The following is a 13416-nucleotide window of genomic DNA, read 5'->3' on the forward strand; positions in this document are numbered from 1 at the left end:
TACGAGAGTTGAAAGCATTGAAAACAACCTGAGACTGTTAATTGTAATTAGGTGTGTACCAGGTTGGTGGGGTTGCCCTTTGTTGAATTTATTTGTAAATGTGAGTATATCATATGTAAAGGTACATTTGTAGTTAATAAATTAATACTTTGTGCTTTATTTTGCTCAATCTTGTGAATCTGTTAGCTTGTGACCAGCACCAGAGTAATCCTAAAAGTCATCAGAAATGAACATTTTAGTAGTTTATTTAAAAATAAAAAATCTCCGGGGAGTATATCCCGTAGTGGGTCTGTCAGTGTTCACGCACCCTTCTCACCTTTTTCACCCCTAACCAGTTTTCATGCCTGAATGTTAGATCAGTCTACAGAGGTGGCTCAGTGGTTAGCACATTTGCCTCACAGCAAGAAGGCCCTTTGTTTCGAAACCCGGTTTGTCCCCTTTCTGCATGGAGTTTTCATGTTCTTCCCATGTGCTCCAGTTTCCTCGCACCATCAAAGACATGTATGTTTGGGTTAATATTCCTGTCAGTGCCCCTGAGCAAGGTACTGGAAAAAGAACTGGAGTTGGTCCCTGGGCGCTGCACTGCGGCTGCCCACTGCTCCTAGTTCTAGAAAGGTTCCTAGTAGAGGATGGGTCAAATGCAGAGGATGAATTTCCCCATGGGGATGAATAAAGGCTAACTAGAACTAACTAGGCCACACATATTATACATCTAATTATTAGCTCTTCACTTGATCAAAGCATACGGAATGATTTTAGTCAGTTTCTCATTTGTAATGTATTGTCCTTCTTTCACCTCTCCTCCCTCCCCGTCTGTCCCTCTCTGTCCAGACCGGGGAGGAGCTGTTGTTTCTGAAGGCGGTGTCGCTGTGTCACACAGTTCAGATCAGCTACGACCAGCCGGACTGCCCGGCCGGGGGGGCGGACCCCTTCTCCCATACTAACGGCATCTCGGCCAATCACATGGAATACTACGCCTCCTCGCCGGACGAGAAAGCTTTGGTGGAGGCGACAAAGAGGTACGGTCACGCTCCTTAAACTGTGGGTCCAAATCAAAATGGCCAATGGGTATAGCTGGGATAGCCGTGATTCGGCCACAACTGATTTTCAAGATCAGACCGAGTCAGCACTAGTTCGCAGTGGATGTACAGATGATTTTGTAGTGAAAGAGGCGTAAGGATTTTAATTGTGAGACTTTGACCAGTCAAATTCTTCACGTACTCCTGTAGTGTGAACACGTCAGCACTCCAAGTTTGAATGGAACCAGCATTATTAGCCAATGAGAGTTGAGCACGAGAGAAGCAAAAAGTAACGAAGGAAGTGTGTAAGAAGACGAAGAAGCTCCATCTCCATGTTTATTAGGGCTCCATGGTGGAGTAGCACAACAACGTGTGTGTTTTGACCAGATGATGTGGTACAAGGACACGAGTAATCCCAGGCTGGCTTTGGATCCTGGCTCCTTCTCACTTTCTTACGTCACATTACTGTGCTAAGAAATAATCAAGCACTCGAGGGTGTCAGACTGCCTGCCAAAAAGAATGTGACACTTTTTATTGCTCGCTTTAATTTATTTATATATTTGTTTTATTACCACAGTAAAATTGCACAGGCAACAAAATACTCTCCAGAGAGAGGTAGATAACCTCAGCTGCCCTAGAGGAGAGGGAAAAAACATTATTAGGGAGTGACCAGTTCCTGCTACAGTACTGTAATAAATGAGATGTTGACTTTGATTGAAGGTTTGGTTAGAGCCAGTGAAGCTAACGAGCACAGATGGGCCATGGGGGGGAACAGCTCCTCAGATTCTTCTGGAGACGTATGGAGGGCTGTGGATCCAGGCGGCTCTTCAGACAGGGTTCCCACAATTTTTGAAAATAGACAAATAGACGGGTCATTGAAAGTGCTTGAATTGATATCTTTTGAGCAAGAATAGAAATTGATTTTCTTTTCAACTTGATCTTAGTAAATGGGTGTAACACAACACAGTTAAGAGTGTTCACACATTTAAGCCTCCCTGTCTTTATTTGTTGTCTGTAAGCTTGTGTAAAGCCTGCTAGTCCTCATTATAAGAATTATCCGGGTTGTAACACCAATTAAGCTTGATCGGCGTCTCAAACTGTGCCATGTTGGCTCCTTGAATTTGAGGGAATTGGGTGGGGACTGGGGACTGTGGACTGGGTGTGTCCGTCTGTCTCTCTGTCCCAAACCTGATAGCTCAGGTGTTTGTCCCAGACAGTCTGATGCAGTTTGAGAGATGATGCGTCGCCGGGCTGCGTTCCAGTGTTAGAAAAATGACACGGATTGGGGTAATGGAGGAGCTACAGTTAAAGGTCAAGTGGATCTGGGCATTGTGTCGTGGTGTTTAACAAAACCACTGATACTGTCCTGGGGTGGCACTGAGTCACTGTGCCATCCCAGGACACGCCCTCCTGGGATGACAACGACAGAGATGGCAGGTAGATCCAGCTGTTAATTACCTCTGTCTGTTTCCTCAGGCTGGGAGTGGCGTTCACCCGCAGCAATGGAGAAACCATGGAAATCAAAACCTTTGGCAAGTCAGAGGAGTAGGTCTCACCTCGTACACCTCTTACCTGTAACAGTCTGAAAGATCCAGTCATTTTAGGCGACGGAGAGTGAGAAAATGATAAAAAAAAATCTACCGCTAACGAGCCAACATCTCTCTCTCTGTCTCTCTCCGCCTCTCTCTCTCTCTCCCTCCCTCTCTCTCTCTCCCTCCCTCTCTCTCTCTCTCTCTCTCTCTCTCTCTCCCTCTCTCTCTCTCTCCCTCCCTCTCTCTCTCTCTCTCTCTCTCTCCCTCTCTCCCTCCCTCTCTCTCTCTCTCTCTCTCCCTCTCTCTCTCTCTCTCTCCCTCCCTCTCTCCCTCCCTCTCTCCCTCTCTCTCTCTCTCTCTCTCTCTCTCCTCTCTCTCTCTCTCTCTCTCTCTCTCTCTCTCTCTCTCTCTCTCTCTCCCTCTCTCTCTCTCTCTCTCTCTCAGGTATAAACTGCTCCATGTGTTAGAGTTCGATGCTAACCGCAGGAGGATGAGTGTCATACTGCAGACTCCCTCAGGTAACACCTCTTTCAGTTACACCGTAACCGTTTGATCAAGGCCAACATTTCTCTGTATTGAGCTGTCTAGAGTCTTTTCTCGTCAGCGCTTGGAGCTGATGATACGTTCACAGAACAGTATATAAACTCGGGATGCTAACCGTCTGATTTGATCAACTCGGTTTACAAATGGAGAAAAGTCAGTCTTCTAGACACAGTCTTTCCTTAAACCCTAACTTGAGCGAGTGAACGATTCAAAGAAATAAGTCTTTATTGTGTAGCGCTCGTGTAGCACTTTTCTTTACAAAGTTACAATGTATTGGAAAACAAAAGCAAAGCGCATTAACATACACAGCCGGCTATAATAAAGGCAACACTTGCCCTGCTGATTCCATCTGTATAAATAAATGTCAATTGGAATGTTATGCTCCCCAAATGTCAACCGTTATTGGATATAAAGAGATTTATTGGTCACTTGGTCAGGCTTTAATTCAAATAAGTGGACCATAAGTATTTGATTGTGGTCAAATTACATTTAATATCTCTATATAGTAACCATGACTGTGCTTTCGTCTTGCTGTTTTGACTTTCCAGGAGGTAAGATTCTCTTCACCAAGGGAGCTGAGTCGGCCATCTTGCCTTTCACCACCAGCGGAGAGATAGAAAAGACCAGACTGCATGTGGACGAGTTCGCCTTGGTGAGCAATACACTCACACAGACAGACTGACAAAATGGTAGAAATTTTACAATTTTATTTCTTATAATTTGACCACCTTTTTCATATTACACATATCCAACGTTTCTGTCTCAGTAACTTCTCCTTTTTTTTTCCATTCATACATTTATGCTCATGTTTAGCTGTGTATATTTACACAAGGACCATTTGCTCGATTCCTATTCCTACTCTGTCCTTGTTTGATGTGTTCTACTATCAGTTGCTGCTTCTGTAATAGCCTGTTTCCCTCGGGCGACCTTTTAAGTTTCTAATCTAATCTGAAAAGACAGAGACACACACACACAGAGTTCTGTCTCATCTCATCTTATCTGTAACTGGAGCCTTACAGTTGCATGTTACATATTCCATACAAAATGTGCATTTTGTGATAAAAGCATATACCGGTAGTTTGGTACACTTACACTTACTTATATGGACATCAAGAATTTGGGAGAAGAAAAATTACCTTTTGTTGTGGCCACAGACTTTGCAGCCTATGCAAATTGCAACTGCAATAAAGTTGTGTAGACTAGTCTGTTATGGATGATCTTGGTGTCAAATCATTTTCATCAATCAATTTGGAAATTTCTCTGAAGCTTCCTTCTATCTCACAATTGCAGAGGTTAGGTTTGGGAAGTGATGCTAATCATGTATTTTGTCCTGAATTGTGACTAAGAAAGGTATGATTTGACACCAAGATCATCCATATCAGAATATTCTAGACAACTTTATTGCAGGTAGAATTTCCATAGGCTGCCAGTCTGTGGCCGCTATCCAAAAGATATTGGAACAATACTGCTTCGATACAATGGTTAATAGACGAACAGGCAGAGCTGCAGTCTGGCTCTTGACAGTCAAACAGCACCAAACAGTCCACCACGCCTTCTGCTTAATCCCAGTTCACCTAAACTGGTGGACAAACTGGTTTCCAGGAACCACGTCTCATCTCATATCATAGTAACCAATTTGTAGATACAGTAGTCAACTTATTGGTGTTGAAGTCACAATTAGCAAAAACACTTTCCCCAGCAAAAGCTCCAGCTTTCACTTTCTGATTAAATGACCATATATCTTACTCTGAAAATGTGTGTGTGCGCGCGCACGTGTGTGTGTGTGTGCGTGCGTGTGCGTGCATGCATGCCTCGGCCTTGCGTTTCCCTGCATTGTAATGATTACTCTTCGCTCTCTGTTACCATTAGACTGTAAATTCTTCACCATAATAGGCTTACACACACACACACACATATGCACGTATACACATCCAGCCCCCACTTGATGTCATCGGTCGTCAGTACCCAGGACTCGGTGTTCTGAACCGGCGGTGATTTGTGGTCATCTAGCCCTCCTCAGGCTGGTTCCATGATTTAAAGCCAAGCTCTGATCATTTGTTTTTCTCTTCTCTCTCTCTCTCTCTCTCTCTCTCTGCCTCCCTTCCTCTCTCTCTGCCTACTCTCCTTTACCCTATCCGCATCTGTTATCTGTTACCCCTCCCCATTCTCCCCAATACTCTCTTTCTTTCCCTCTCTCCTCCCCACGCTGCAGAAAGGCTTGCGCACCCTGGTGGTGGCGTGTCGTCACTTCAGCCCGGAGCAGTACGCCGACGTGGACCGGCGGCTGACGGCGGCGCGCACCGCGCTGCAGCAGAGGGAGGAGCGGCTGCAGGAAGCCTTCGACTACATCGAGAAAGACCTACAGCTGCTCGGGGCCACGGGCGTGGAGGACAAGTACGCACGCTGCTTACGAGTGAATGGAGATCATGTTAATGGTAGCAGGGTTCCTACGCACGTTTGGAAAGTCTGGAAAAGTATTAAAAATTAATTTGATCATTTCCAGGTCTTGAATAGTTTGAGAATTTAAAGAAAATATCTGGAAAAGTGTGGAAAATCAGGTCCGATACACACATAATTTAAAAGTATGAATTTGATTCTAAATTGTATGTTGCTGTAGACCCACTTTGACGCCACAGTTTTTGTTGATGTGAAGAATATTATTCCAATAGAGGGATGTTCATGTTACCCAGCTGCTGCCAGCATTCATTATTATCAAATACCCATCCAAATCAAATCCAGTCAAGAAAATAGGGTCTGGGAAAAATATGGAATTTTAAAAAGGAAACTGTGTAGAAACCCTGCCAATCATCTTGCATATTCTGATATTTGTCGCTGTCAAGAACAATCTATACAGTGATATGACCAAATTAGCAGGGGAAGAACACCAGACAAAATCTTCAAAACAAATCAAGGTCTGGAAAAAGTATGGGATTTCTTTTTATTGAAAATGTGTAGGAGCCCTGTGTTAGTTGGGGTGAAAGTGCACATCGTCCCATTTGGCATCGCATATAGCCTATCTCTGATGCCTTCGTCCACGATTTGAATTCAGACGTAGCTTTTCCAATGTGCAAACAAGGGGCATTCTTTCTCTTTTCTTCTTTTTTTAACATGTCATGTTCAATCAAGAAGAAAAGTGATCAACAGGTATCAGGTGGCAGTAATCAGCTCAAGCTTCATTTCTCTCCCTGCCTGCGTTTCCTTCGCCTGGTCAACCCATCCTGATCACTCAAGCTCACATTGTGTCTGACTGCACGGGTCAGTCTGGACGTCTAGCCGTCCAGCCTTCCAACCACCATCTCAGTGGGATTTCAGTACTTGCCTTGACAGACAAACCCCTTCAGCCAATCGGCATTGGATCCAGTCAAATCCGATCTAAATCCAATCGGAAGAACAGTCAAATCGTCTTTCCTTCCGAGAAACGCTGCGGTCCTGTTTAAATTGTTTATCGAGTCTATTTCTGCTATAGCTGCACTTATGGCCGCTCGTTGCTTTGGGAGACGCCAATACTGTTTTGCCAGCAGCGTCCCTGATTGGCCCAGTTACATTGATGTGATTGGTCAGTTACATTGTACTTTCAGGAAATCGATGTGGACGGCTGGAAGTCCAGACTGATCCCTAGAGCAAACATACAAGGCTATGTTTCCCTATTTGATTGACTTGCATTCCTTCCTACATGTTAAACAACCAAAGCTGAGGATCTAAGGATTATTTCAGGGCAGTGTGTTCAACACCGTGTTAGATTGAAGGCTGACTGTTTGTGCTGTATATATAGAGAGACCTACAGATACTCGGAGCTGTATAAACTACATATATATATATATATATATATATATATATATATATATATATATATAGTATATAGTATATATTGTAGTAATAGTTGTGCTTTTCAAAAGTCTCATGGGTACAGTAAGTACTGAAAAAGTGGAACATCTTAAAAACAATAGGGGTCAATAAGAGGTGAATATAGACGCACAGTGGCATCAAGAATTTCCCACAAATGATGTATATTCAGCGCGGAGACGGAGAGGGCGACTGAGGCTCCCCGGAGACAAACCTCGCCGTGTGCGTTTGCGCCCGCTCGCCATCTGCTCCTGACACAAGCCTCTCTTGCTGCTCTCACTCTTTGAACTCTCTCTCCTCCCGCTCTCTCCCTTTCTCTCTCTCTCCCGCTCTCTCCCTTTCTCTCTCTCTCTCTCTCCTCCCGCTCTCTCCCTTTCTCTCTCTCTCCCGCTCTCTCCCTTTCTCTCTCTCTCTCTCTCCTCCCGCTCTCTCCCTTTCTCTCTCCCTCTCTCTCCCTTTCTTTCTCTCTCTCTCTCTCTCTCTCTAACGAATTCCTCCTCAGGCAGACACGGTCACAATGGACCGATCTCTGTTATCGAGGAGAGGATTATTAAACTTTCTTTCTGGTCTAATGTGAATCATGGGAAGCTGTTGAGAGTAGATCGTGTTCATTATGTGTTAACCTCCAGAATACGACTGAAATGTGTGGTCAGGCGGAAATAGGTGAAATACATCCTGTTTATTAATAACTTGTCAAGTGTTCTTTGTTCCTGTATTCAGTTAATGATGCAGTCATATAATTCCGTTAATTTGACATTTGTATACATTTTCAGTAGTGTGTAACATTTAATTAGAGTATATTTTGGCTGCATTATTGTTGACATTTCATTTAGCCAACTCAGTATCTTTGTCCCTCACTCTAATCTAATGACATTAACATTAACTAACTTCACACTGCACCATTAGCTGACGGTTGTATTCCCACTTGATAATTGCTACTCCTGTGAAGCAAATAATAACAAGCGCCGACAGTATTTTCAAACGGCTTACCTTACCTCCTTAACATTTTGCTCAGGCTACATTTCACGCTGAATGTACAGCGTTTCTGCGTTCAGGTGCAAGACTTACGTGAGCCCCCCCCCTCGCCTGTTGGACTCGGTACTTTAACATTGCTAACAGCATTATTCCCGCTCATCCCCAGACTCCAGGACAAGGTGCAGGAGACCATCGAGGCGTTGCGTCTGGCGGGCATCAAGGTGTGGGTGCTGACGGGAGACAAGCACGAGACGGCGGTCAGCGTCAGCCTGTCCTGCGGTCACTTCCACCGCACCATGAACACCCTGGAGCTCCTGCAGCAGCGCTCCGACAGCCAGTGTGCCGAGCAGCTCCGCAGGCTGGCCAGGAGGTACGTACGTGTGTGTGTGTGTGTGTATATGTGTGTGTATGAGAGAGGGAGACAATGAGGGCTTGATACTCTGGTAATGTTGGAGAATTTCAAGTATTATCAATTTGGCACTGTTGTGAACGAACTCACCCCCGAGGGAACCATGTGAAATGAATATGTTACATAGTGCCGTGCTGAAGCCTGACTTGCCACATTAATGACAGTGAGTCAGAGCAAAGAGGACGTGTTGCTGTGGGAACATAAGTGATGTTTGCTATGTTTGTTGTTTTTTGCGAGACAGTCTTGAACACTCCCACACACAGAGGGCTTATTAAAAACAATCACTTAAAGCCCCCTCCAGTCAGTGTTTCAAACATTCTATGAGCGCCTGCTATATTCACATGTCATCAGATTCCGGGAATAAACAGCGAGAGCTCGGCCGATAATAGAATTCCCTCCTCAGTTTATAGGAATAGGAATAGCCACATTACCTTGCTGAGATCTCTACAACCGGCCGACGGATTTCAAAGAGGGGGCCACCATTGAAATGTACTTTCAGCGGGCAGCGGGCTCAGCTAATGTAGCTAGCAGCTAGCTAGCTGTCCACACATTCAATTAGCCACTCTCTCTTTTTAATTGTTGTTTGTGAGCTTCTGTAAAGCATGCTAGTTCTCATTCTGAAAATGATCAGTGTTGTAACAGTAATTAACATTGATCTATGTCTCAAACTATGCCGTGTTGGGTCCTTGAATTTGAGGGAATTGGGACTGGGAAGTCCTTAAAACGTCCCTGAATTTGATGTAAGAAGGTGTGGGAACCCATCCCTCTCCTCATCCTTCTCTTCTCCTGCCACCCCCCCCCCCCCCGTGTCTCTGTCTCTCAATCCCTCTCTCTGTCTCTCTCTTCCTCACTCTCTCCCTCTCTCTGTCTCTCTCTCCCTTTCTCTGTCTCTCTCTTCCTCACTCTCTCCCTCTCTCTATCTCTCTCCCTCACTCTCTCTGTCTCTCACTCTCTCTGTCTCTCTCTCCCTCTCTCACTCTCTCTCTTCCTCACTCTCTCCCACTCTCTGTATCTCTCTCCCGCTCTACCTCCCGCTCTCCCTCTCTCCGTGTCCCCAGGATAAAGGAGGACCACGTGATCCAGCACGGTCTGGTGGTGGACGGGGCCAGTCTGTCTTTAGCGCTGCGGGGGCACGAGAAGCTCTTCATGGAAGTGTGTAAGAACTGCTCGGCCGTGCTGTGCTGCCGCATGGCCCCCCTGCAGAAGGCCAAGGTACCTCATCTCCAACGCTTCCATCCACGGCTGGGTCTGCTCCTGAGGGCATGAGACACACTTCTACACACGGCCAACAAACGAACCTCAAACTAAGCCCACATTTCAATGTTGCCCTTTTCTGGTCAGGTGGTGCGTCTTTTTAAAACGTCCCCAGAGAAACCCATCACTCTAGCTATCGGAGATGGAGCCAATGATGTCAGTATGATACAGGAAGCCCACGTGGGCATAGGTAAGCATTCATTGTGTGCGCACGCACGCACGCACACACACACACACACACACACACACACACACACACACACACAGCGCAGCGTCTTACTTAAGTCATTTTAGGGGTATTTACATACAGTAGACTTACTTGCATTCCCTGGAGACTTACCCTAACCATAACCACTACTTGACTAAACCTAACCTTAACCTAACCCTAATCCTAAACACACACACACACACACACACACACACACACACACACACACACGTGTACAGTATGGTATAATACAGCAGAAATCCAGCTCTTTTGTGCAGTGTGTGTAGCTTGATTTTGTGTGTGTCTTCAGGTATCATGGGGAAGGAGGGTCGTCAGGCTGTGAGAAACAGTGACTATGCAATCCCCAGGTTTAAGTTCCTGGCTAAACTGCTGCTGGTCCACGGCCACTTCTACTACATACGAATAGCTACGCTTGTACAGTACTTTTTCTACAAGGTAAGACTTGGCTGTGCTCATAAAACATTTATCAAAGTTCCTCTGGGCACACTAGTATTTTTTAGGCAATATTTCTACCGGTGCTTTTGTGCCTCTGGCTAAATCAGTTTAAATGAGATGCATTTCAAGTAGTTGTCTAAATATTTATTGAGGTACACAGTATTAGCTTATGGATCTAATACTGGTTGCAGCTACGTTGATGTATTATTGTCAGAAGCCAGTCAAATCCAGGTTCCTATAAGTGTTTTAGGCAGTACATAGAGTTTGTCATAATTGATTAAAAAAGGTATTGCCTCAGTCATGCACTTTATGCTGAAAAAGAAATTAGGACAACATGTATAGAAATCGCATATTTTTTGTGACCAATTTTTTATTTTCATTTTCATTTTCCAGTAGTGCAAAATAAGTAATAAAAAATGTCTCAGTCAACTTTCCCATCACATTAATTCAAATGCATTCCTAGGACAGAATGTACTTTGCTGTAGCCAGAGCTATTTTCTGTTCCCATCGTTCCTTTGTGTGACATTGTACTGTAGCAGCCAAATGTGGACATTTTGTCCCTGCATTGTCATGTATTGTATATTGCTTTATTCATTGCCAAAAGGACTTTTGTTATGGATAAGGCTGGCTCTTTTTAAATACATTTCTTACCGTCAACAAATCCTGTGAGAATAACAAAATCAACAATGTGTTTGCTTTACTCCCGTTACTTTCTGACTTCCCACGTACTGTTTTAGCCTTCAACCCTGAAGTCTTTGGCTCCAGTTGTAAGCTAAAATAATAATAATAAAATTAAATAAAGCTCATAAAGACACATAGTTTACATTAAAAAAATGGCTATCACCATGAAAAGTCAGACTGTTGTAGTTATTACAAAATCAAATTCTAATGGGAACAAATTCTTCATTACATCAGGGACTATTTTGGTGCGACGGAACTACTTTCCTGAGATGGAAAACGTGTTTAGGGCCGGCTTACTAAGTTATTTGAGGAAAAAGTGGTGATGATGAGATATGCTGCAGAGCAGCAGCCTGGCTCTGTGAGGTGTCTTTAATATTATTTTAATACTATCGCTGCTGGGACATGGCTGCATTGGGCACCAGCTACATACATAGATGACACTTGTTAGCAAAACAAAATCATAGGTGATTTTCGTATTTTCATCGGATTTGACGGTAAACGTAAACCAAAAAAATGCATCAAAAACACAACCCTTATCCTTTAAGTGCAGTTATGCCCCCTTTTTGCAGCAAATCATAATCATAATCATAAATTATTTTTGATATTTTCAATACTAATTTGAGGAATACATTGTTACAATTACTGCCTGGCTCTTACAGGTATATCGGCCGTTATTCAAACTTTTATTTCCAGAGAACAGAAGGGACTGGAAACCGATCAATTCACACTTTAATTGTGCAAACAGACTTAAGGTTTCAACACGACTGTGTCTCCATCGTTCGTCTGTTTGCACAATTAAAGGCAGTGAATGAATCGTGTGCTCAGGTCCCTTTGATCTCTGGAAGGTCACTCACTGTCCTCGAGCAGAGAGGCACCTGATTCGGCTGCATTTAAAAACCCTGTTTCAACTTCTCCATAGCCTCCCTCCTCTCAACAGCTTCCCTCCTCTCAACAGCCTCCCTCCTCTGCAATGTTTTTTAATGTCTCCCTCCCCCCTCCTCCCTCTCTGTCTCTCTTCTAGAATGTGTGTTTTATCACACCCCAGTTTTTATACCAGTTCTTCTGTCTGTTTTCACAACAAGTAAGTCTGGCTCTCACTCTCTCTCTGTCATATGTCACTGTCTCTCTCTCTCTCTCTCTCTCATATGTCACTTGTTTGGTGTTGGTTTGATGTTGTGCAGTCTCATTGTCAGATCATTTTGAAGGCTTTTTACACCAAGGATTACTTGAAGGATCGTATGCATTAAACGTATGCTTTTCTCTTTTTTGAGGAAAAGTGCCACCTGATTAATCGAGAGCCAAAGTCGACGTCACTTCCTGCTTTAGCATGCGTACCAAGAGATTTTCATCCACCATTTATTTTCCCATAGGCATTTCGTAAAATGCTTATAAAAATAGTTTTACTTTAAAACGAGAGACCGCAGAACAATTCACTTGGACCAAAATGTAAAAAAAACAAAAAACTAGTGGATTTAAAAAATATATTTTTTCCAATGTTTTATTTTTAACACATTGAATGCCAGCCATGTTTTCATTCCTGTAGGTAAGTTGTGCCAGGGGTGTTTTTGACGATTCTGGCTCATTTTAGAACAGCCGAGGATTCTTTTCTGTTAAGAATTCATGAACATCAATCATCTAAAAATAACTAATAGAATGTGTGCTTTCTCTGTCTAAAAGAGTTAGTTTGCAGAGTTAGTAGTTATGTAGATATTAGCCGTTGAGTACAGCATGGTTTCAGCGTCTGGAAATTTATTCAGAGATAAATGGCTTTTTGTGAAACAGTCACTTTAACCATTCATTTTTGGCATCAGTAAGACCGTCAGACATTCTAAACAATAGTTTTGAACAGTAATTTCCTCCATAACAACAGGAAACACCCCTCTCATTCAAACTCCTCCCTCCGTGTGTCTTCTCCTCCTTCCTCCTGGCTCTAACAGCGGGCGTGTCAGAAGCGCGTTGCTGCTGCCTGCCTGCCTGTCTGCCTGTCGGGCAAGACGAGTCTGAAATGGATTACTGTAAAATCGCGTCGCCATTTCCTTGAATGGCTGGCTTGCTCCCGCGGTGTGTGTGTGTGTGTGTGTGTGTGTGTGTGTGTGTGTGTGTGTGTGTGTGTGTGTGTGTGTGTGTGTGTGTGTTCGCGCGTTGCTGCGCGGCTCTGGGGGGAAGGGATCTCTGTCCGTTCTGTGTGTGTGTGTCCGGGCTTCTGACTGTAAAATCGCCAAGCCATTTCCGCGGGAGGCGGCTGCTTTTGTGGCTTTTGGGTCCCGTGGCTGTGACTTCTCTCGGTCTCTGTCGCCACTTAGTGGTCGGTAAAATAGATTACACACATGCTCTTGCTCCAAATAGTTATCTCGAAGATGTAAAAGGGGTTGATTGATGTCCCACCGTCAAAAAAAAAAAATCTTTATGTAAGACGAGTTAGTCCGTCCTTGGCACTTAAGCGCTGGATTATGTAAGACGAGTTAGGTCGTCTATGGCACTTAATGAGTTAAATTA

General features: G+C 44.0%; 1 protein-coding gene across 1 annotated transcript in view; it reads left to right on the top strand.

Moving 5' to 3' along the window:
• Positions 1-13416, top strand: part of atp11b (ATPase phospholipid transporting 11B) — a gene marked incomplete at its 3' end in the record, with an annotated part of 59220 nt that overhangs the window by 25543 nt on the left and 20261 nt on the right. The window contains exons 14-23 of the mRNA XM_083647209.1: positions 832-1019; positions 2496-2564; positions 2996-3069; positions 3643-3746; positions 5307-5488; positions 8079-8282; positions 9380-9533; positions 9663-9765; positions 10094-10239; positions 11942-12001. Coding sequence (XP_083503335.1) covers positions 832-1019; positions 2496-2564; positions 2996-3069; positions 3643-3746; positions 5307-5488; positions 8079-8282; positions 9380-9533; positions 9663-9765; positions 10094-10239; positions 11942-12001 — 1284 coding nt within the window. The remainder of the gene's footprint in view (positions 1-831; positions 1020-2495; positions 2565-2995; positions 3070-3642; positions 3747-5306; positions 5489-8078; positions 8283-9379; positions 9534-9662; positions 9766-10093; positions 10240-11941; positions 12002-13416) is intronic.

This window comes from Poromitra crassiceps (assembly GCF_964638095.1).
Source record: "Poromitra crassiceps genome assembly, chromosome: 12".
Classification (NCBI taxonomy): Eukaryota; Metazoa; Chordata; class Actinopteri; order Beryciformes; family Melamphaidae; genus Poromitra; species Poromitra crassiceps.